Source organism: Coenobita brevimanus, chromosome 35, assembly GCF_032717465.1.
Source record: "Coenobita brevimanus isolate Jiangsu-jjx chromosome 35, ASM3271746v2, whole genome shotgun sequence".
NCBI lineage: Eukaryota > Metazoa > Arthropoda > Malacostraca > Decapoda > Coenobitidae > Coenobita > Coenobita brevimanus.
Window position 1 is genome coordinate 536,154 of NC_136988.1, and position 24,666 is coordinate 560,819.

At 41.1% G+C, this 24,666-nt stretch overlaps 1 protein-coding gene across 1 annotated transcript in view; it reads left to right on the forward strand.

Annotated features, from left to right (window-relative positions):
* Positions 1-24,666, forward strand: part of PIP5K59B (Phosphatidylinositol 4-phosphate 5-kinase 59B) — a 198,714-nt gene that overhangs the window by 95,894 nt on the left and 78,154 nt on the right. The window contains exons 15-18 of the mRNA XM_080269673.1: positions 2,643-2,750; positions 12,796-12,816; positions 15,559-15,924; positions 18,916-19,123. Coding sequence (XP_080125799.1) covers positions 2,643-2,750; positions 12,796-12,816; positions 15,559-15,924; positions 18,916-19,123 — 703 coding nt within the window. The remainder of the gene's footprint in view (positions 1-2,642; positions 2,751-12,795; positions 12,817-15,558; positions 15,925-18,915; positions 19,124-24,666) is intronic.

The window sequence follows — 24,666 nt, forward strand, 5'->3', positions numbered from 1 at the left end:
CCCTCCATGCAACAGACTAACCTCAGAAATTCACTGATGTATTCTTTATGTTCTTTGTCCCTCCAAATGGTTTTTTTCAGTTAGGGGGAGATATTTTGAGCTCTGGTGGTCAGGTAGAGCCTTCACTGACCCCTTTGCCTCAAATTGTCTCCCATTAAATGAATATAATTATTTAGGAGTTGCAGAAAGAATGAGAACACATCACTTGATTTAGTGGGTTACATAGAAGCAGAATAGTATATATACCTGTATTATCTTGTATCTGTCCTATATCTTCCCTTGTTTTATGTAAAGCTTGTGTTGTTTGAAAATTGAAATGATAGTCGAAGGAGAACTATTATTATAAGAGTATTTTCATTAATAATACATACAGTAATACAAAGCAGAGTCTAACAGCAGCTTACAGCCACAGTGGAGCATTGTGTTTGGTGTGTACTGCATGGTTGTTAAGTTACTGAATGCACTTCTGAATGGATCGGAGTGCCTGTCAGTGCTTTGTCTGTGTTGTGAATTGAATGACATAGAGGGAAGTGAGGCTTATGTGTTATTGGTGCATGAAAACCATAAAATGACTGTAAGACACCGAGACATTAGAAAGCAGGGTGGTGTAGAGAACCACGAGTTGGGGTAAAAACACTCATTTTCAAGGCAACTCTAAGACATCAGCCTACTTCCTTTGGTGGCATTATATGATTGAACAGCCTCCATTTTCCCCTTGTAGGTCAAATCAGAGTAAGGTTGTCTCCATCTGGGGCTTTCTGACTGCTAAATCACCAGGCAGTAGCATAATTCCTGACTCTTTCACTGCATAAGCTCATTGGCAAAAGCAGTTGGGAGTATGGGTTTGTTAGAAGTACAGTTTTGTCCCTAACTCGTGTCCCTTTACGTCACCTTCCACACAGACAGTCCTCATTGTAAATTATCTTTTCTAAAACTCACAAGCTTCTTAACTACAATGCGTCCTGGAAGTTTAAGGAAAAAGGCAATTCAGATATGTATGTGTCAGGAGAATGTAATTTTTTCTTTAATTTTTTCTGTAATCTTTGGAATCTGGTGAATTTGTATGGTCGGTTCCACATTACTGTGTTTGTGCCATTGTGAAAGACACCTTGTGGTGAAGAGGCTTAAAAACTGCCTCCTTTACCTACTCCAGTACAAGAGGTCTTTCCCAGCTGAATAAAGTGTCTGACTGCAATAATAATATTAATAGTAGTAGTAATAGTAGTAATAATAATAATAATAATAATCCCAGTAATAATAGTAATAATAATAATGGCAAATACTGTACGTACCATGATTGACGAGATCAGCGAACAACTTTTCTTTAATATACTGAGGACTTGATAGCAACAGGAAGCTTGAAAAAAAGGCAGCTTACAGTGAGGACAGCCTGTAATGTTTTAAAATACTCCATTTCATCCGAACATCAGCTGTTATTAACCCCCTATATGCACCGGGATCCTTGGTGTGTCTAGCCAGGAAGCCGCACCTTTTTCTACCCATGTCTTGTAGCTGCTGGCCTGATTTGCATGTATGTGTTGGAACTTAACCCTCAATCTCGTACTGTATCCTTGCTGTTCCGTTGTCCGTTGTATTCGTTGTACCTTACTAGCTAACGTTCGTAGTTTCGTGGATGATTTGTTTTAATTTTCTTACCCCACCCAGATTATTTTATTTAGTTCAGGGACAACTTTTAGAACTGGGGGGCTTGGTATAGACTTGATAAATCCCTTGTGTACTAGGCTCGTCTCCTGAACTGGATAAAATGACCTGGTGATCAGAATGAAATACGAAAGACATCCTCCTCTTACATTTCTCTTCATGCGTGTGGTAGTGAACTATAACGTGTCTAGTAGTACCTCTTGATTATGTACTGGTATGCATAGCTATAGATAAAAAATAGTTGATGTTGTTGGTAGTATTTGCTCATTCTTAGTGTAGTATATGGTAGAGATTTTAGCCTTGTGTCCCTGTGTGCTTAATAATTTATCTAGATTAAAGTAAATATCTAGGAATATTTATAATAATGTAGTTGTATTATTATTATTATTATTCTCTCTTCGTATTAGTACAGAGAATTCTTCATGCTAGATTTTAAGACATTTTTGCTTAGTATATTTAGAATGACAAGTGTTTTGGCTCAGATATAGAGCATTGGTAATTGCTATTTTATTCTTTTAGGGATTTCTCCAGGATCTTTTAATGGCTTTTTTGATCTTTTAAAGGCTTTTTCCACTTCACATTAATACTTAAAGTAAAGTTTTGTACAGTATTTTAAGTATTGCCGTCCTGTAGGCTCTTAAGAATTATTTCTCGGCATACCGCAGTCCCCCTTTCAATCCAGCGATGTATATGTGATTTTATTCTTGCTATCTGTGGACAATTCATGTTTGAAAGTATTATTGTTATTGTTGTTATTATTATTATTATTATTTTATTGGAGTGGTTAGATTTAGCCTTCAATAATATTTTGAACAGTTTTTCTGAAGCCAAGAGGGTAAAAAAAAGAAAAAAAAAACGAAAAAAATAAAAAGAAAGAAAAAGTCTATAAATAGCAAGCATAAAATAGAACATCATGGTATTGAAGGGGTTAAACCGAGTAGGCTCACCATTACCCCGTCCCTTCCTGCTTTGGTCGGCAGCGCTGCGCCACTCACCGTCGCGGCGCAGAGGAGCATCGATGCGTGTCATGCGGCCGGTGTCACAGTCCGACTCCGATCACCCACAGGACACGCGCGACACACATGAAGGTAACCGCGTGTGGTGGTGTGTTTGTGGCATTAAGTGGTTCGTGATATACATTAAGGTAATTGGGTGTGGTGGTGTGGAGTTGGGTGTTGGTGTGTTTTCGTGTTTGTGATATGTGATGTGGTGCAGGTAAAAAAATGTGAATATGATAAGTTGAGTGTTAGTGTTTTTGTGGTATGTGATGTGATTCTTGTGACACACACATGAAGATACAGGATGTTGCTAAATTGAGCAGGTATGAATGTGGTTGTGATGTGATTTGTGATGCGCCTCACTACACACTAGAAGATGTGACTGATACTGCCAGAAAGGGTAGGTAGCACAGTAGATTTTTATGATGGGATACGGATCTCTATGTGCACCGGCTACACTTACACGGTACATGAGGCTTACACATTGCCCACACATCTGGACAGTCATTTGTATATACAGTAGAGAGGTTGTGATGAAGGAAGGACTGGGTGTTGTTGCTTCATAAACTAAGAGATTATTTTGATTTTGTCTCTTGTGTGAGTGGATTTTCAAGTCTGGTAGATTTAATTGTGTATATAATTTGATGGAAGGAACAGAGGATGTGGGTGTTGGCATTAACATGATGAATAACCCATAATAAAGACTCCATTGCCAATCTTTCCCTGGTGTTGGAGTGTAATGCAGGATGTGTGTACTATACTGGTATTAACTGAATGATTAACACAAACACACTCCATTGCCAATATCTCACCCTGGTGTTTGAGTGGAATGCAGAATGTGGGCAGTGGTATTAACTGAATGAGTAACACACAAACATACTCCATTGCCAGTCTCTCACCCCAGTCTTGGAGTGGAATGCTGGATGTGTATTATACTGGTATTAACTGAATGATTAACACACAGACGCCATTTCCGATCTCTCACCCTGGTGTTTGAGTAGTATAAAAGATATAGGTTTGGTGTGAATGAATTATGTGTTTATGTATGGTTAGTGGTGATAAGTATGTATGGTTTGGAGTTTGAAAAATGGCCATACTCAGCTCAGTTTAAGGAGGCATCGAAGCATCTTTCTCTTAGTTTATTTTTGCATTTTCATTAATATTCTGCATTTTGTATTGTTATTAGTCTATAACCAGATGCCATATATATATATATATATATATATATATATATATATATATATATATATATATTTTTTTAATAACAGAACTGAGGAAGGAAAAACAAATGAATTAAAAAAAAAAAAAAATCATACACAAGATTACTGTTGTCCTCTGTTCATAAAATATCTGCAACAGTTGGACTTGAACAGTTGTGAATTGAAGTTTGGAGGGAAACAACTCTGGGGAAGCGAGTTCCAGAGAGATGCAGTTCGGGGAATGAAAGAGTTCTGATAGGCAGAAGTTCTGCAATATGGCTGAGTGACATTCCAGTCATGAGTGCTACCAGATGCCTGTGTAGCACGAGGGAAGGCATGGAGAGGTGGCACCATGGACGCAACTTAGTTTGAGCATTTGCCATAAAAATATCTGTAAAATAATGCAAGGGAGGCAACATTCCTTCTTGTAGGGGAGGTAGTTTATATGTAATGGCAGGGTTGTTAATAATTCTAACAACTTGTTCTGAATTTTGTCTAGTTGTTTTAATGCAACCTCTCCACATCCATTCTACAAGGGTGAGCAATATTCAGGCTGAGAGCGCACATGACTCTTATAAATTATAACTAAATGCTCGTCAGTGAAGAAGTTACAGACTCTGTTCAATAATCCAAGTTTTTTTTAGTCGGTTTTAGCAAGTGATCTAACATGAGGTCCAGCTGAGGGCATTGTTAAGTGAGATGCCAAGAATTTCAATATTTTTGGAGATGGGAATATCAGTAGCACTGAAGGTAATGTACAAATCTGGCAATATCTGTCTATTAGTAAATTGTATATGTTTAGTTTTACTAGCATTAAATGAGACAAGGTTGTTTTGTCCCCATTCACTGATCGTAGATAAGTCTTGATTTATGGAGATGGCTGCACTGAGTTGAGAGGTAGAGATATTAGACTTTGTAAATGGGTGTCTTGAGTGTGAATGAACTTTGTAGTGTTGAGTCATCTGCGTATCAGTGGATGGTATTGTGGGTGACAGATAAGAGATCATTAATATGAACTAGGAATAGGTTTGGTGCCAGAACTGATCCCTGCCGCACACCAGTGTTAATTGAGTGGAAATTGGAATATACATCATCTACTTTTACTCTTATTTTCCTATCACTAAGATATGAAGAAATCAAAGGAACAAAAGATGTTAGTCCATAGCAAGGGAGTTTGGACAGCAGGGAACAGTGCCATACTCTGTAGAAAGCTTTACAAATATCAAGAGCTACAGCATGAGTTGCTCCATGTAGGTTACTTGATTGATGGATGATATGAGTTAGGAGATTGAGTATGTCAATGGTGGATCTTTTGTGGCGAGAACCATATTGTCTATCACTAATTAAGTTGTTGGATTCAAGATGTTTAACAATGTGCTAATTAATTAAAGTTTCAAATACCTTACCAAGAGAAGATGTGACAGCTATCGGTCTGTAATCAGAGGGGTCAGAGGAACTTCCTTTCTTCAGAATTGGGTGGATATTGGCTTCTTTCCATGAATTTGGGAATGAAGAAGTACATATATAGCATAGTCTGAATAATTTAGCTAGAACAGAGACAAGTTCAGAGGAACACTTTTTCAAAACAATTGGTGGAATTCCATCTGGGCCTGGAGCTTTGTCAGTAGGTAAATTGTCTAGGATGGATTTTACGTATCTTGTCTGTATTTTAAGTGGGGCAGTATCAGGAGAATCAAGTTCCAGCACTGAGACATTGTGGCTGACTTCCTCTATGGTGGAATTTCTGGCAAATGTACTGGCAACAATATCTGCTTTCCCACGCGGGTCATTTGTAATGTTGCCATTTGAAGATTTTTGTGGGGGAATGGAAGATGACTTGTTAAACTTATTATTGAAAGAATTGAGAGTTGACCAGAATATTCTATTGTCTTTAGGGTTGTTAAGTAGTTTTGATGCTTGCTTTTGAAGAAAGTTTGATTTAGATGGATTTAATAGAGCTTTTGCATGATTTCTAGCAATTTTAAATTTAGAGAGTGATTCAGATGTTTTTTAAGTAAGAGTTATATGCTAATGGCTTTTGGGCTGTTGCTCTGGCACAGTTGCCATCAAACCATTTTGGAGAGTTCGATCTTTTAGTGAACTGTTGACTTGGTATGAATAAATCCATACCAGCTAGTATGAAGTCGCAAATGTGGGACTGGGTAGAATTGGGATCACTACAGAAGAAAGACTGCCATGGAATATCAGCAAGATAATTTCTAAATCCATCCCAGTTTGCCCTATCAAAGTGCCATCGGGTCATCCGGACAGGTTCAGAAAGGGGAGGTGTGCGAGGGTTGACTAATGAGGCTTTGATGAGATTGTGGTCAGAGGATCCAAGTGGTGACAGTACCTCTATCCTGTATTGATCTGGATTATTTGTCAAGAATAAATCCAAGAGATGGGCATCATGGTCAGGATTATCAGGTATTCTGGTTAAGGAGTGGCTGTATGTCTTTGAGTTAGTTGTTTTACAAGGAGGGGCACTAACCCTCCACCACCTACTTGTTGACACAGGGAACAGTAAAATAGCGTTAATAACACTAGAATGTTGAGGTGAAGGATGTACAATAATAATTAAGAAAAAGATGCTGGTTTCATTTTACTTAAGCTTGGCCAGTGGTGAGTTGTAGCAAGGGATTAACACTAAAATATGATGCTAGTCATGAAGAAGTGCTGTGGAAAGGATGTTAATTCATGTGTTTGTCTGTGCCTGTAAACTTTAGGGAAGAAGCTACAAAAGGACAAATATCTGGGCCAAGTTAAAGTAAAAGAAGTATAGCAAGCCTTCTAAGCACGGAAGAGTATGGGCTAAATTTATCATGTTGATAAGGGTAAGATTATGGTACCAGTGTGTGTTAAGAAAATAGTAGTTGTAAAAGCCTTGATAACAAATGATGGAATTATAATGTGTTAATGATACTTGTTTTTGCTGTGTAGGTGAGTGGAGTGCTGTCATCATATCATGCTAATTATCCTTCCAACTACAAATTTAAAACTGTTACAGCTATACTCTTGCTCTAATTATACTTCCCACTTCAAATTTAAAACTATTGTGGGTATACTCTTGCTCTGATTATACTTCCTACTTCAAATTTAAAACTGTTGCAGGTATACTCTTGCTTTGATTATACTTCCTACTTCAAATTTAAAACTGTTGCAGGTATACTCTTGCTTTGATTATACTTCCCACTTCAAATTTAAAACTGTTGCAGGAATACTCTTGCTTTGATTATACTTCCCACTTCAAATTTAAAACTGTTGCAGGAATACTCTTGCTCTGATTATACTTCCCACTTCAAATTTAAAACTGTTGCAGGTATACTCTTGCTCTGATTATACTTCCCACTTCAAATTTAAAAACTGTTGCAGGAATACTCTTGCTCTGATTATACTTCCCACTTCAAATTTAAAACTGTTGCAGGTATACTCTTGCTCTAATTATACTTCTCACTTCAAATTTAAAACTGTTGCAGGTATACTCTTGCTCTGATTGTACTCATAGGGACAGTGCAGGTTACTTTTTAAGATGTCATTGTTATATCTTTGTAATACTGTAATACTTTCATTTAAAATTACTGTAGAGAGGAGCTGTTGCATGTGGGTATTCTTGTTTAGGTGTAGGAGCCCGAGATTAGAGTGTAATTCTGTTTTTTGGGAGTTTCTCAAATGCAATAGTAAGGCCTTATTTTGTGTCAGCTATATCTATCTATCTATCTATCTATCTATCTGTCCGTCTGTCTGTATGCAATTGACTACAAGGGGAATGAAAATAGGGACATATATTGCATCTCCAGACAGAGTAAGTAGGGTGGAATAGATAAATCAGCTGTGTAGATGTCAGTAGATCTTCAATAAGCAATCTTTCTGTAATTTCCTGTGTGCTGTACTCAGTTGCATAGAAGGATAAGAGAATGCAACATGTAATGAGGTCTTATTGTGCATTATTTTGTATTTCCAGGTTACATGTTAGATATTAATAGAACTGCAATGAGGAGACCAACAAACCATTGATATAGGAGTGAAGGTAATTTGTATGTGGGTAATGCTGTGGAGATTTACCATTATATTTCTTTCCCTTCAAGGCTCATCTGTCCGCAGTAAGAGAAGCGCAAGCACTCGCAGCAGAAGTATGTAAATCGTTCACTCTTAAGCCTCTCGCATTTTTGCCCCTCTCTTTGTACACTTGGAGATGTTGTAACGTTTCTGTGTGGGACTTTTGCTTTGTGTGCTCAGGTTTGTGTGGAAGCAACTTGTGCCGTTCCAAACACTTCATTATCATAACTACTTCACCATCAGTATAAATATAATCAATTACAACTCTGTTGCTGTACTCTCTTCACTTTACTTGGCCTAAAATTGCCACCTCTCCATCTTGAATGCTGAGTTGTAACAAGAGACTAATACTAAAATATGGTGCATCTCTCCATCTCGAATGCTGAGTTGTAACAATAATGCTAGAATATGTGCTGGTCACAAAGAAGTGCAATGGAGAGGCTGCAGAGTCATAGCATTGTCTCCCTGCCTGGCACTAGTCACAAAGAAGTGCTGTGGGGAGGATATAGTCATAGCATTGTCTCCCTGGCTGGTGCTAATCACAAAGAAGTGCTATGGAGAGGATGTAGAGTCATAGCATTGTCTCCCTGGCTGGTGCTAATCACAAAGAAGTGCTTTGGAGAGGATGTAGAGTCATAGCATTGTCTCCCTGCCTGGCACTAGTCACAAAGAAGTGGTATGGAGAGGATGTAGAGTCATAGCATTGTCTCCCTGCCTGGCGCTAGTCACAAAGAAGTGCTATGGAGAGGATGTAGAGTCATAGCATTGTCTCCCTGCCTGGCGCTAATCACAAAGAAGTGCTATGGAGAGGATGTAGAGTCATAGCATTGTCTCCCTGCCACCAAGGTATGTGAAATAAACTGCAAAAGGATGAAAATGAGGGCCAAGGTAAAGTAAAAACAGTATAGTATGAAGTTAGTTGTACGTTGATGTCAGGTCCCACAGGAAAATTGATGGTGCATATCTAGATTCTCCCCTGAAGCAGAGATCCTCAACGTTAACCCTAAGGAGACCTGCAATCATCCTCCTGACTACCACACACTCCTCAGAAGGAAGCTGTACTATATTAATCTCCTAAATACCCCCTCACCCCCTACCCCAAGTTTTCTCTGTCCCCTGACGTTGTTCAAGATGATGTGAAGGAAATACCACAATCCACCCAGTGTATTTCCCACACGTGTCCCGCTGTGTAACCAGACCCACACTTTCCAGCGTCTGTAGTCGTCAGTGTACAATCAGACCCAAATTTCAGCATCTGTAGTCATCAGTGTATAAACAGACCCAAGCATTTCAGTGCTGTCCTCTACGGAAGAAAATAACCATCCCTCTGCACTGTTTTTCCCTCTCGTCATCTCTCGCTGTATAACGAGGCCCAGACTTTTTAGCGTTACCCTCAACTGGATGCATAATCATCTTTGTGTATTTCCCATCCATCTCACTGTATAACCAGACATACTTATCGTTGTTATCCTTTACAGTCATTACTTCACAACCATTCATACGCCCTGTGAAGAAGATATTCCTCATTGTGTATTTCTGATTCACCTCGTCTTGCTGTATAACCAGACAAACTTATTGTTGTTATCCTTTGCAGTCGTTACTCCACAACCGTTCTTGCGCTGTGTGAAGAAGATATTCCTCTGTGTGTATTTCCCATTCTGTGTAACCAGACCTAGAGTATGACATCTAGGGAGGCAGTTGGTATATCTCATGTGGTTCAGGGCACATCCATTCCACCTTATTAACTCCCTGTGTCATTCTGGGGACATACTGTGGTCAGCTTGGGAAATTTTCAAGTACACCTCTTTCATGGTGATTTGTTTCACGTACGGGTAACATCTTAGTTTTCTCCAGTGTGTATTTCTTCTCAGTTTAATGTTGACTTAAATTACACACATAACACACAAGAGATTATTAAGGCTGTATATAGAGAGAGAAACTGGTAAGGAAGAGGTGCAAGTGAGATTCCTGTGTTGATGAAAGTACTGCCATGGGTGTGTGTTGTGTCTGGACTCGCTGCATTACTGGGTTACTTGTTCAGATTGTTAAATGGTGATGCTGTATTTTATGCTAAGGAACTGGTGTTGATATCTAGGCTTGTAGTAATATTAGGTAGAGAGGCTCCCTGACACCTTCTCTTTAGCTTTTTATTTTTGAATGTAGCTGATTAATATCCTGTATGTTTTCTGTGCAGAGTCTGGTGGTGTTAAGGTGATTTACGAAACACAGAGATGGACAGTAAGGTGTAGTAAATAAAGTTGCTGAGGAAAAGGTGCTAGGGAGCTTCTTTTGCTGATGATTATATGGACCGTGCATATTCCAAACTTAACCACTTCACTCCCATGACACATTTTGTATTCATTTCTGCTATACTATTTTCATCATAACTTGGCCTAAAATTGTCAAACTAAGTTAACATTAGAATATGATGCTGGTCACTAAGACTCGCTGTGGAAAGGATGTAAAGCCATAGCATTGTCTTTCCAGCACTGAGCTGTGTAAAATAAGCTGCAAAAGGGTGAAAATTTAGGCCAAGTTAAGGTGAATATACTATACTAGATGATTATTCAGTTTTGGAGAGAGTAGTTCAAGGTGTAGAGGTAGACACAGCCTTCATCTACCCCTTCACTGCTTGAGATCTTTCTGAAGTTGAATAGCATTGCATGATGGAAGCAGGGTATATAAAAATTCAGTAAATACAGCATGTCATTGGATTGAAGGGGTTGGGTTACAGACTAAGTTCACAGTGTAGGTGTCTTTGCAAACTTCCGTGGGTGAAGCTGGATTTTTGCTCAATTGAAGTTTGGGTTGTGTAGTCTGTTTTTCTTATATCCTTCCGCTACTGGCTCATGATGACATTTGCAGCGCTCGGGGGCAAAAGTTCGTTTAATATTTCACTGCCTACTTCTCACTTTCCTTTGCTGGGTAGTATATAAAAGCTTAGAAAGGCTTGGTATGTTTCTCTGCTCAGTGGTAGAAAAGTTTGCCTAATATTTTGCCATCTACTTCTCACTTTCCTTTGCTGACTACTCTTAATAAACTGAGAGAAGCTTCGTATGTTTCTCTGCCCATTGATGCAAAAGCCCCTCTAATCTCTCACCTCTTCTGCTTCTCATTTTCCTGTTCTGAGGCTTGGTATCATCCTCTGCCCATAGATGATTCTCTCTTGATATGATTCAATGGGGAGGAAAGTGACAAGACATGCTGGAAGTGACAGGTATATGCAGTGGAGTAAGTGAGCTTTTGTCTAAGTGTATACATGTGTGATCTTGTTAACACCTCAAAAACGTTGGCCAGGTATGAAGGTTATATGATACCTTGCCTGGGCCAGCAGTAGGAGCTGCAGGACCCAGTTGGGAACATTTTTGGTGGGGCCTCCAGGTTTACAGCCAAGATCTTTAGAATCATAGATATAAATAAATTCAGGAATAGACTTTGCATCTCTATGGTAGAATGGAAAGCAATAAAAATGTGCACTTAAAAAGTGCATGGTGGAGGCGGTAGCTGAATCAGTAGAGAGGCGACCTGCAGACTGAATGGACCCAGGATGGAATCCCGGCTAGGGCAGAGAACGGTTGAAGGATTTTATTTTCATAAAAAGCAGACTTTCCTGATTTACCAGAAAACCCGCCGACATATCGTAAAAATACCCCAGCTAATACCAGTACACCAGTCCTGTATGGGACAGCCCTAGCATGCATTCAGTTTGGAGGGTGGAGGGTGAGTGTTAGCGCTGAAATGGTGACATGTAGGGGTGTATAGGAGGACTTCTGGGTCTTGGGATAGGCCTTGAAGCTTTTGCCCAGAAGTTGGGCACATATATACTGTATATATATATATATATATATATATATATATATATATATAAAGAGTAAATAGTGGGGAGATAGTTCGGACGCTGACGAACAATCTCCCTTCTCAACTGTCTGAATCATCCCAAATCTATATAATTAATTGATGGGTGTCATAGTTCACACGAGAGATTTGAACATTAGTTTTTGATAGCAGTATCTCTTACTTGCAACACAGATTCACCGTAGTAATGCATACTTCGCTGCTTGATATATTCATGGAGGTAAAGGTTGTGATATACTCTGCTCTCAAAGAATACCATAGGAGATGCAAAAAAACATATAATCTGACCTGCATCAAATAGTGTGGCATTTGTAGCTTGGAGGTCCTGTGTGGTAGAAACAAATAAACTCACTCTTTCACACAAGACCTCATGGTCCTAGGTCCTATGTGTTTCTCAGGAAATGCACTGTCCAAACCATCGCTGCTCTCCCCTGCCCTAGCTCCCTAGTACAGGGCCTCCTTATATGCAGGGCCCAGTTGGTCCAGTTGGCTTAAAGCTGGCCGTGCATGGTTAGGGCAACATGCAGTATCACTCAAATAGTGTCAGGATCCCCACACACACACACATTTCCCTAGTCCTGGGGAGAGGGAGGCTGCCAGCTTCCAAGACCCTCTCACCTCACGTACACCTATGATACGAAGCTCTCGGTACTTCACAGTGTATAAAAACAGTTACTTCAGAGTGTTAAATGAAGCCGACTGATAAATACTCGTGTCTTTGGTTATGAAATGAAGTGAAACCTGTCGTACTCTTACGTGTAAATGTTTGTACCATAGATGTATCGTGCATTGTAAGGTATGATAAAAATTAGGATGGTCATGGTCTTTGGCTCATATTTTGTGTTTATTTTTTCTTGGAGGGAAGAATCTTGTGGGCTTGTGGCCTTTGATTCCTTCTTCCTTGCATTAAAAGAGAGAGAGAGAGAGAGAGCAAGAGGGAGAGGTAGAGAGAGAAAGAGAGAGGGAGAGATAGAGAGAGAAAGAGAGGGAGAGAGAGTTATTAATATATTTTTTCTCTTCCACAGGGGCTGGCGGAAGGTTACCAGGTGAGATATACTTCGGGCCCCTCAGGCTGCCCTCCCTGACCAGACGAGCAAGTGAGACTGTATATAATTAAGTATTTGGAGGCTGTACATAGCTCACTGTCCCGTCTCACTTGGGCCACCGCTCTGTCTGTGTCTGTGTGCGCTTGGGTGTGAGGGTGTGTGCGTGTGTGGGGGTGTACTTAGCGCACATGTACAAGTTGGGTATCGTGTACAGTTAGTCATGCACAAGCAGAGTGTGATTACTGTGGTTCTCCTTGTTATAAGATAGGAGGGTTTTAAAAATTCAAATCTTTTTCCATACATCTGGTACTGTAAATTGAGGGAAAATGGCAAATCAGAAATAACAAGACTAATAAATGATGATGATAATAATAATAATGATAAGAATACTGTAATGAATCTCCATAATACAACTGACCAAGACACTGCTGATGATTTCTCTGGACTGGAAGTTAAATCAAATGCCAAGACCACCTAATTATTCTTAAACCAAGTGCCAGAACCAGCTATACTCCTTATTACCATAACTTGGCCTAGATTTTCGTCCTTTTGTAGCTTATTTCACATAGCTCAGTGGCAGAAAATCACAATACTATGGCTCCTCATTCATTCCATAGCACTTCTTGGTGACTGATTTGTTCTAGTGCAAATCTGTTGTTCTAAGCCTTCAAGATGGAGAGATGGCAATTTTAGGCCAGGTAAAAAGAGAGAGATGGGAATTTTAGGCCAAGTTATAGTAAAAAGGGTTGTTTCTCTTGATACAGGTGATGTTTTTATGAATGTAAGGCTAAACCAAGAGCCGAAACTAGCTAATTGCCTTCCATTCCTCTAATTCACTGTCACTTATGGCAAAAAAGAATGGCAGAAGAGTGACTCATTTTCCCACCCATTTCTTTAATTCACAGTATACTCATCGGAAAATAATAAATAAATAAATCCAACTTATAGCAAGGAACCACAGTAAATTAGATGCTGGCATATGCTGGGGGTTAAGCCGGGTTGTTGAGTGGCTTGGGCTTTGTTGGGACCCTCTTGACTGCTGGTGGGTTTGCCTTGAATGTGGTGATGTATTTTGGGGGTTTATTCTTGCTGCCAGTGTGTTATTTTAGTCATTATGGTGGAGAGCTTTCTGTATGAGGGACTGGTGCTGTGTCTTGCCTTTTGGAACGTCTACCCTGTCTAACTATCAATCTGTGCATCTATCTATGTCTTCTGCCATGTCTGTCTATCTCTGTGACCATCTATCTGTGTCTTTCTATGTCTATATCAGTATCTCCATCTGTGTAACTATCTGTATTTGTTGATCTATAGACAGGTGCTTTAATCCCATAATGGGTGACCACAAACAGATCACTTCCATGTCGCCCAGTCCTCCACATCCATCAACCTTCACTCCAACTCACACATCCCTTTCTCATATACCTCCACTCCTCATCTCATCCTTGGTCTCCCCCTCCTTCTCTCCCCACACTTCCATCTCTCATACACCACTCCTCATGTCATCCTCTGTCTTTCCCTCCCTGTCTCCCTACACTTTCATCTCTCATATATCCCCACTCCTCATGTCATTCTCAGTCTCCCCTTCCCCCTCTCCCCACACTCCCCTTCCCCCCCTCATATCCCTCCACTCCTCATGTCATCCTTGGTCTCCCCCTCCCTCTCCCCCCATGTGCCCTAATCTAAATAAAATCATATGTGGTAGCAAGAATAAAGGAAGAAATAGATCACTGTATTCAAAGTTTTATAACTGGGATGGGCTGGTGTGATGACAGGTGCGTGGGTGTGTGTGGATGTGAAGCCTTTGGTACTTTCTCCCTTCTCTCTTGCTGCTGCTTCACTCTGGATCTAAATTTATAATGGTAGATTGATATGTCACTTACAGCGCTTGCTGGTGACCATATAATCAACCCATACATGTTCCCTACGTGCCAGCAAGTGGGTTGGTGGAGGGTTAGTGCCCCTCCCTGTAAAACCACTAACTTAAAGACAAACGGGATCTGGCTTAAGGTGATTAATAGGTACTGGATGGTTCACTAAATCTTAATGTGTGCTGAGTTCTGAGAATGAGCATTAATTGCTGAATAACTTTAATATTAACTTAAGAGGTTAGGTTAGATTAGATGGATTTAGAATAGGTTAGCTTAGAATTATCATCATCATCATCATCCTAACCCTGATTCTCACAGCAGATGGGATGGGTAATTTTTGACATGATAAAAGCAGTATTGTTAATCAGCATGTTCTTAGGAAAATTAACTTTAATGTGACGATGCTTACACAGTGTAGAAGAAACAGTTTTTGATGATTATCAGTTGTTTAGATATTGCTGAAGTGAAGTGATGAGGCCACTTGTTTACAGTAATATATGGGCAAGAGATGTAATACTGTGGTAGTTAAGTAGTATAGTATTTTATAGTCTATGTACAGAAACAAAGTAATGTAAATTAGGGTGTATCTATGTAAATGCATCTTGTAAATAAAGTATGCTGTTAAGAATGTAATTAAGCAAGATGTCTCTGTAAAAAAATAAGCTTTACTCTGCATTAATTGAATATTTAGAGGCAAGATGCAAGGATTAATATTGTTCACTTTCTTTCCCTGTTCTTATGACTTCTTAACCTACTTCTGGGTGAGTGAGCATTGTGGTATGCATGGAGTGTATTTGTGGGTGTGGGTGTAGTGTAGTGTAGTGCAGGTGTAGTGGTGGGTGAGGGTGTGATGGGCTTGGTGGGGTGCTTGCAGGTGGCAGTGTAAGTGCCGATGAGCGGGCTGGTGAGGCGGGTGCCAGTCTCTCCGCCACTGCTGGAGCTTTGGCCGTCACCACTGCTGCCTCCACTGTCACCGCCACCCCTCCCGCCACCACAGCAGCGGCCGTCTCCATTGCTGGGGCGGCTCCGGTGGCGCAGGGTGCCGGAGCGGGAGTGGCGGGTCCGCCTCCCACTCCTGGAGGGACGGGCGCTCCCTCGACGCCCGTCAATCTCCCGGCGGTGCTGCAGGACCGACACCACTCTGGTCGGGGCCGAGTTCCGCCTCCGGTACCCCCGCGCTCGCCCCGTGGCGGAGCGGCCCAGACCACCACCGCCCCCACCTCGTTCCCTCAGGCCCGAGGTGGAGTTGCTTACCTAACTATGCCTCCGAGCCCCCGGTTTCTTGGGGGTAGTCCTCGTTTTTCCCATCTGTGTAGCCCCAGTATTGGCATGACTGGGTATAACATATGGCATGCTGACAGTGTGTGTAGGTTAGACAGAGAGAGCATGACATCTCCAGTGCATGGCTCAGGGAGGGAGCGGCAGCATTACGTGTGGCAGCTGCCCACCGAGGACGTCCTGGCACTCCGGGTGTCCCCTGACAGCACCCCCGGACCCCGGCTTGTCCGTCGAGGTAGCGCCGGCGCCATTCATGCCGTTCGTGAAGTCTGGGACGCCATCAAGACTGCCTCCCGCCCAGGCACCCCTGTCCGCTCCCACCCTGTAGATGGCAAAACCTTTTACCACCCAACCTGCAACAGACCCTTCTGCCTCACCAGCCAGTCCTCCGACGACCAGGCCAAGGACCAGTTCGTCCTTCCCGACACCCACATCACCTCGACAGGGCAGACCCCGTCCTCGCACTCGGTAGTGGCCAGGCTGAGGCAGAACCCACATTCGGGACACCACTCAGCCCGTGCCTCTTCCCTTTCCCCACCCCGCCATAGGCTAGACAGTACTCATGCACCCAGTCATATACATCCTTACCCACACCGTCAGTACACAGGATCTCCTAAGATGTCACCAAGGCATTCTGAGACAAAACATAAATCCCCCGCACACCACAAGTTAAGTGCAAGTCAAGTAAGCCAGATACTAAACAAGGACCCCAATAAGGAGCATTTAGGACTGGGTCGTAGGTGCTGGGATAAGGCAGAGGCTTTGGTGCCACATGTGGAAGGTGAGGGAGCATCCTATTTAGAATCTTTGAGGTCTCATGAAAGAAAGTCCTTTGCGGGCACTGAAACTCAGCGGATGCAGGAACTTGATGTAAAGAGAAATTCACTAATAGATCGACCTTCAGCTAAAGAGGAAGAATACATAAATAACACTTTAGCCAGATACTTGGCCAGGTCAAGGTCCCCCTCCCCATATAATGCCTACATGTCCCGGTCCTCCACAGGCAACTCTAACTCCCCCTCACCCTATCATGGATCACTGTCCCAGTTGCCGTACTCCCTCTCCAACTCCCCATCCCCCCAGAGCTACCCACTAGGCACTCAGGTGGGCACCGTGTCTGATGCTGATTTACACAGTCCCCCCGAAGGTTTGAGCAGTTCACAACGCTACCTGTCCTCGCCTAGTTTAGGGGATGGTAGGGCTAAGCTGGTGAGGCACACAGACCATCAGCCCCCCAGACCTGCCTTGACCACTGCCTTCCTGTCTCAAGTATAACAGCTTTATATGTCCTTTATTTTTTTTATTTTTCCCCCCCTCCCCTGCATGTCCGCACCCCCTCACTGCAGCTTGTTTAACTTTGATGCCTATGCCACCTCATGGAATTGATGTTTTTGTGTGCACTTGTGTGGGTAGTGTTGTGTGCCAGTGATTTATTTTATTAATGTTGTATTGATACCTTTTTATGAATAGCTGTTTTGAAGCTGTACAAAATATATGCTCATGCTAGTGATAGATAGCATTAGGATTTGAAATTAGCTACAAGAAAGTGCTGCTAAATTGGATAGTATTAATGTACAAACTCTTCTTAATGTTGTGTGAATAATTTATAATAGGAGAAAATACAGTACAGTGCAGTATTGATTTAGTACTGTGTGGTAGAGATGGGAATATTGCAGTATTTGCTGCATCTAGTTTTGTGCAGTAGAGAAGTACAGGTGTATTTTAGATGTGAAAGGACAGAGGAAGATGTAAGAAAAGGATGGAGGTATATGTAAGCTCACCATTTCTGACACTCGTTTATGGAATACCTTTGAGAGCAAGATGTGGTTAAAATGCATACCATAGGCTAAATTTTTATAAAAGAATACAGGAATCCATGTACAGTGCTGGATGGTAACCATATAATCAACCCATACGTGTTCCTTATATGTCAACAAGTGGGTTGGTGGGGGGTTGGTGCCCCTCCCTGTAAAACAACTAACCCAAGTCAAACGGCCATCCTTTACAGGATTATGGTGTCTGGCTATAGATAGATAGATAGATAGATAGACAGACATTGGCAAGGCACTTAATATTTGTTGTACAGTACTTGCTAATATAATTTAAAACTGAGGTCTCATCCTCCTTCAGAACAAGAATGGGGTCAAGTGCTTTGTGCCATTCATACTAAGATTTATTTATTTATCTAGTTACTCAAGTAAATAGAGTTTGGTCTGTATTATAAGTGAAGAATGTTTTCCATAATATCAACTACATCCATATAATTTGTGCTTATTGGTGGGAGAATCCAGTAAATCAGCTTCACAGGCAACAGTATAACTTTGAGGCAACTGTGGAACTGTCTTCCTTAGTGTTAGGCTTTCAAACACAGTCCATTTTTTTTTTTTTTTAAGGAGGCTCCCTAACACCCCTACTTTAGTGATTTATTCTTGGATATGACTCATTAATATCATTTTCTAAGTACAGTAGTTTATGCAGAGTATGATGGTATTGGAAGGATTTATGTAACACAGTGGAGGACAGTAAGGTATAATAAAGTAAATTGCTTAGGAAATGATGTTAAAGAACTTCCTCAACTGGCGTATGCATCTCCAAGTGAACAGATCTTACTCCCCCCCCCTCCCCTTTTTTCTCCCATTGACGGGAATCCAATGGTGGCCTCATGAAGACTGGTAATGTAGTCAGCCTTTGGTTACTTTATTCTTGCTTGAAAAATAATAATTATGTCAGAAATGGTGACTTACAGCGTTGTAATGAGGGCTGGTATGTAGTCAGCCTTTGGTTCTTCCCTTCCTTTTGTAAAGTAAAAGGCATTAGAAATGGTGACACATGAGGGCTGGTAATGTAGTGTAGGTCCAGAAAAGACAATGTTAAAAAGGGTGACTTACTACAAGAGGTGTTAGTGTAGCGTGTACCTGCTTGTGCCGCCATCCTCACCCTGCTTGTGTTGTAGGCAGCGCGAGGGGCAGCACTAGTGGCGGGGGTGTTGTCACGGTAACCACCGGCCACCTCCCACCCGCGAGCTCCACCCCGCCCCCCACCTGGGACGCAGCCACCTCCGCCACCGCCGTCACCACGTCGTCGCCGCGAGTCCACGTCAGGTCGTCACACACCCACGTCACCACCGTCGCCATACAGGAGGACAGGACTGATGTTGTCAGGTAACAAAGCTCGTTAGTTTCTCTATAACTGTATCTTATGACTTTAAATCTTTCTTTTAATTTATGGCTTTAATCTCTCTTTCTCTTTTATTTTATGTTATGCCTTTAAATGCTCTCCTTGTCATATTCTTTGTTTGTTTTGTTTTATATTTTCCATACGAGACATTTGTTTGTAGGTCTTGTCTGTACAGTAAAACCTCACTATAATGGACTAATTGGGGCCCAAGCCATTCTGGAAAGAGCGAAATTCCCATAAACGCGACATCCAGACTTCCCCCTGCTAACCCGAACTTTTCCGATGGACCAGACATTAGTCCGGATCACACCAACAGTTTTTAAACAGTTATAACTACCATCGCAGTACTGTACTGTATTATACCTTCACTACAGTAATCAAATGGTATTATAATACTGTACTGTACACTGATAAACATGTCTTTTATTTACCTTATTGTGGTGAACATAGCTGAAATGGTCAGCCAGTTCAGACTACTACTGGCTTTATTGGACTTTTTCCGATATATAGGAATTTAGTCCGGTAGCTCCTCAATTCTGATAAAAGTGAATTCTGGTCTATTGAAGTCTATTATATTGAGGTTTTACTGTATTTCCACACTACTTTGGATCTGAACAATTGGGTGGGTTGGCAGAGGGTTAGTGCCCCTCCCCATAAAACATCCAGCTCAAACAGCCACCCCTTATGGGATTATGGCGTGTAACCATAGATTGACTTTGGGTGGAGGTTGTGAAAAGGTTTGTGTGTGTGCTTTTTGTCAATATGGAGGGAGAGAAAGTAACAGAATATCTGTTTAAAATTTGACTCAGTCATATAAGATCATTTAATATTGTAAATAATATATATGTTTTAAAACACTATAAATACTGTACAAGAGAGTGTTAATGAGTAAAATGCAAATAGGATGTTTGTCAACCAGGAAGCCATTTACAGTGCTGGGTGGTAACCATATAACCAACCCATAGGTGTTCCCAACATGTCAACAGAAGGGTTGGCAGAGGGTTAGTGTCCCTCCATGTAAAACAACTAACTCAGAGACAAACAGCCACCCTTTAATGGGATTATGATGTCTGGCTACAGATAGATAGATGGATAGATAGATTTTCATAAACCAGATTTTGGACTGTAGCAGGATTCATATAAGTCATTTTGGGGGTACATTGTATTTTCTTCTGTTATCTTTTTCAGGCTGTTTTTTCAAGTTTGTGTTTACTAAAGATTTTATCTCAACATCTTACATGAAGTACAGTTAACAGCTGATGTACATAGAAAATCAAAATTAATATGTACCAGTCTTAACACATTCTCTTCAGTGACTTTATTTTTGTTCCCACTATCTCATGATTATTTTATTCAGCTTTGGAGAGATGAAGTGAAGGAACGTTGTGTTGTGGATGTGGGTGTGATAGAAAACATTAGCAGAAATACATTGAGGTGGTTTGGCCACATGGAGAGGATGGAGAGTGAGAGACTAACTAGGAGAATGTGTGTGAGTGAGATGGAGGAGTGGAGAAGGAGGGGGGGGGGACCAAGGATAAGATGGAGGGATGGAGTGGAGAGGTATTTGAGAGTGGGGGGTGTAAGCAGGCGGGAGGGCAGTGAAATGGCAAGGGGCAGGGCGACATGGAGGTGATTTGTTTGTGGCCACTCCTTAAGGGATTAAGGCATCTGGCTGTAGATAGGTAGATAGACAGTCAAGCTCTGCTCTATATGTCATGAGGAACAGTTGTCTACCCACTGCCACGTATGCTTTATCAGCAAGTAAGAGTGTGCTGGGGTGTAAGTATGTCTCTGTTTTAAACCTTCATAGCAATATTATTCAGACGAGGGGCAGTATTCTAGTATAGTTAGGAAGCTTACTAACACCTCTTCCTTACTGGCTTATTTCTGGTTCTGTCCTAATACTATATTCTTGTGTGTTATTCATGCAAACTATCTTGATATTAAGAAAACATAAGAAGCAAACCAGGGGATATTAATGAGTAGTTTGGAAACTAAATAGTTAAGGAAGAGGTGCTAGGGAGCCACCTTACCCTTGTGGTTGCTTGAGTTTGATGAAACTTGGTTATGAGGTAGGACTGAGTTGCCTTGGTTAAAAGTCAGATTAACCCTGCAGTTTGAAAATGCATGGCTGTGGACTGAGCTGAAAGGGGTTAGGGATCTTTGTCAGGTTAGAACAAATGCATTATAGCAGTCCCTTGAGAACTGAACAGATTAAAGTTATGTGATATTTTTACACATTTACAGTACAGTCTTATAAAAACCTTGTTATTGATCTCAGCCTTCACGTCCACCCCTTACATTAACCTTCCATACCTCACATGCACCTCCACCCCATACATTAACCTTCCATACCTCACACACACCTCCACTCCTTACACCTAACCTTCCATACCACACACACACCTCCACTCCATACACCTAACCTTCCATACCTCACACACACCTCCACTCCATACACCTAACCTTCCATACCTCACACACACCACCACTCCATACACCTAACCTTCCATACCTCACACACACCACCACTCCATACACCTAACCTTCCATACCTCACACACACCTCCACCCCATGCAGTAACCTTCCATACCTCACACACACCTCCACTCCATGCAGTAACCTTCCATACCTCACACACACCTCCACTCCATACACCTAACCTTCCATACCTTACATCCTCACCAACACAGAGTCCTTCTTAAATTGTTACCAGAGAAATACACAGTTACATTCACATGTTTCCCTCAGGCCGGGATCAATGGCATGATTTTAGTTTTGACCGTGCTCTCAAAATGTGTGCCAACTTTCTGAGGTTTGCCTAATTTGTTGTGGTAAAAAAGAATCGAGTTACTACCACTTTACTCTTTTCTTGTCTCCAATATGCAAACTCACTGAGTGAATGGTGAATCAGGCACCAAAATGTGTGAGTAATTCATTGTGAAGTGCAGTCCACCTCAGTTCTGCATTTCTGGCTGGGCATCAAGTTTCAAGCAGTATTTTTAGATTCAGAGACCAAGTTCAGAATTTTTATAGATATTTTAGATCCCATAATATGTGTCATAAAGAGATACATCCACATTTGCTCAAAATCTGAAACTTGTTTTGAAATGTGGAACTGAGGGATGCTGTACCTGGGAGTAGCTGTCGACCCCTTTCTCTGGCATGGACGCACTCGGGTCTTGTACGGCCATATATTTACTGTTGTAATGAGCTGAGTAAATTTCAAGCATTTCTAAGGTTAATTGAGATAGTGTGCTTTTAATCCTTTAGACCAGAATTCCTCCCAACTGAGAAAAATTGTCTTGAAAAGTTATTAAATAATGTCATGCCTCCATAAAAGGTGAAAGGGTTACATAGGGAAGCACTGCATGTTGGCATCCCTATGCTGTCTGTCCGTCTGGGCTTACGTGACTGCCACTTGTCTTGTCTGTTGTCAGTTTTGTTACATTTTCAGTCTGTACATTCAGCTGTGTTTTATTGGAGGAAGAAATACTGTATGAATGTTAGGAAATTGTGTTATCTCATGTGAGCGTTGGTTAAATTATGTGTAATTTATAATGTAAGTGCTCTTATAACCAATTCAGGTCATATAAAATCCCTCATAAGGAATCCTGTTGAGGCTGGCCATGGAACAGCTGATGTTTTCTTTGAAGTGAGTGCTAAACCAAGTGTCAAACACATCTGATAACTTCCCAACAGCAGGAAACTGTTGTGGTAGGTGGTGACAACCATCATCCACTCACTCAGTGTAATGCTGCCTTCTTCCTTCACCTTTATCATTCTTTTTGTGTCTGCTGCCCTGTCTTCCTGTTTATCCCATCTTTCCTGTCAATTTTTTTTTATCCCTTTTTTCCTTTTCAGGTGGCTTTACATTGAGTGACAAGCCTAATGGTTTCCTGTAAGTCAGGAAGCCATTTATAACACTTGCTGGTAACCATTTAACCAACCCATACATGTTCCCTCTGTGTCAGCAAATGGGTTGGCGGAGTGTTAATGTCCCTCCCCATAAAACAATTAACTCAGAAACAAATGGCCACCTCTTACAGGATTATGGCGTCTGGGTATAGATAGGAAACTGTTGGGATAAAATACCAGTATAAAGATGAGTAATAAGATTTGTATTAGTGTGGGAGTCTCAGCTGGAAGGTTGACTGTTTACCCGTGGCTGAGAGATTTTGCCTGTGTGGTGTTGGTGTGTCAAAGTACTAGGCTTGTGGCCACATTGAAATATGATAGTACCTCACTGCTGGGTCAACAGTTTCTACCATGATTGATAAAATGGTACAGATATATAAAACACACACAGTTCTTTTCAAATAACCCAAAACTATAATGTACCTTTTTAGTAGTATTTAGCGAAGACGCATTTTGTCTTTACACACGTAAATGACTTTGTGACTTCCATAGCACAGCAGTACGTTCATATTCTTTTGGTGATTCATGTCCCCTGTCTGCTGCAAATCTTTCCAGTCCAGGTGAAGATGGGAAATGAGTTAGGTGATTCATTTGTGACTGAAACTGGTGTAGATGATTTACGTGTAGCCATCTCCCTCTGCTAGTAAGGGGTCTGGCTAGAGGTAGGTGGATAGATAGAGTGATAAAGATAAATTACAGTACTGTTGTTGACTTGGCCATTTGGTGGGGATGGAGAGTGAGAGACTAACCAGGAGAGTGTATTGAGTAAGATGGAGGGGGGGATAAGGAGAGGGAAGCCTAGGATAAGGTGGAGGGATGTAGTGGAGAGGTATATGAGAGACTGGGGGGAGTGTGAGCTGGGGGGAGGGCAACAGAATGGCGAGGGACAGGGCAACATGGAGGCGATTTGTTTGTGGCCACCCGTTACGTGATTAAGGCGTCTGGCAATAGATAAATAGAGAGATAGATACAGTAGTTGTTGATTACCCAAGGTGTATTAGGGAAAATAAAAATGCTCTCAGTGTATTGTATTTCCAGTGCTCTCTGAAGAAGAAGATATTATGACTGTTCCAGTATATAGGAGAGAATTATTATCTTATTATTACCTTATTAGTTCCATTTTTCCTTTTTCATTTCATTGTATGCACAGTTCCCATCCCACGTTTGTGTTTTTTCATGGAGGGAACAATCGTGCGGGCTTCTTGCGTTTGGTTCCTTCTTCCTTGAATCAAAAAGATAAAAGATGGTCCCTGTCATTGCAGATTTCCTTAGCTGTATAATTATGTTGAGCAGCACTGTATATATAACATTTTTTTATATACCACCCATAGCAATTCATTTAAACGTTTATTGACATTATTTTTGTACCACCCATATCAGTTCATTTTAAAGTTTACTAATCTTCTTTTTGTACCACCCATAGCAGTTCATTTTAAAGTTTATTGACACTGTTTTTGAACCACCCATAGCAGTTCATTTTAAAGTTTATTTACATTATTTCTGAACCACCCATAGCAGTTCATTTTAAAGTTTATTTACATTATTTTTGTACCACCCTTAGCAGTTCATTTTAAAGTTGACCTCCATTATATTCAGAAATTAACGTAT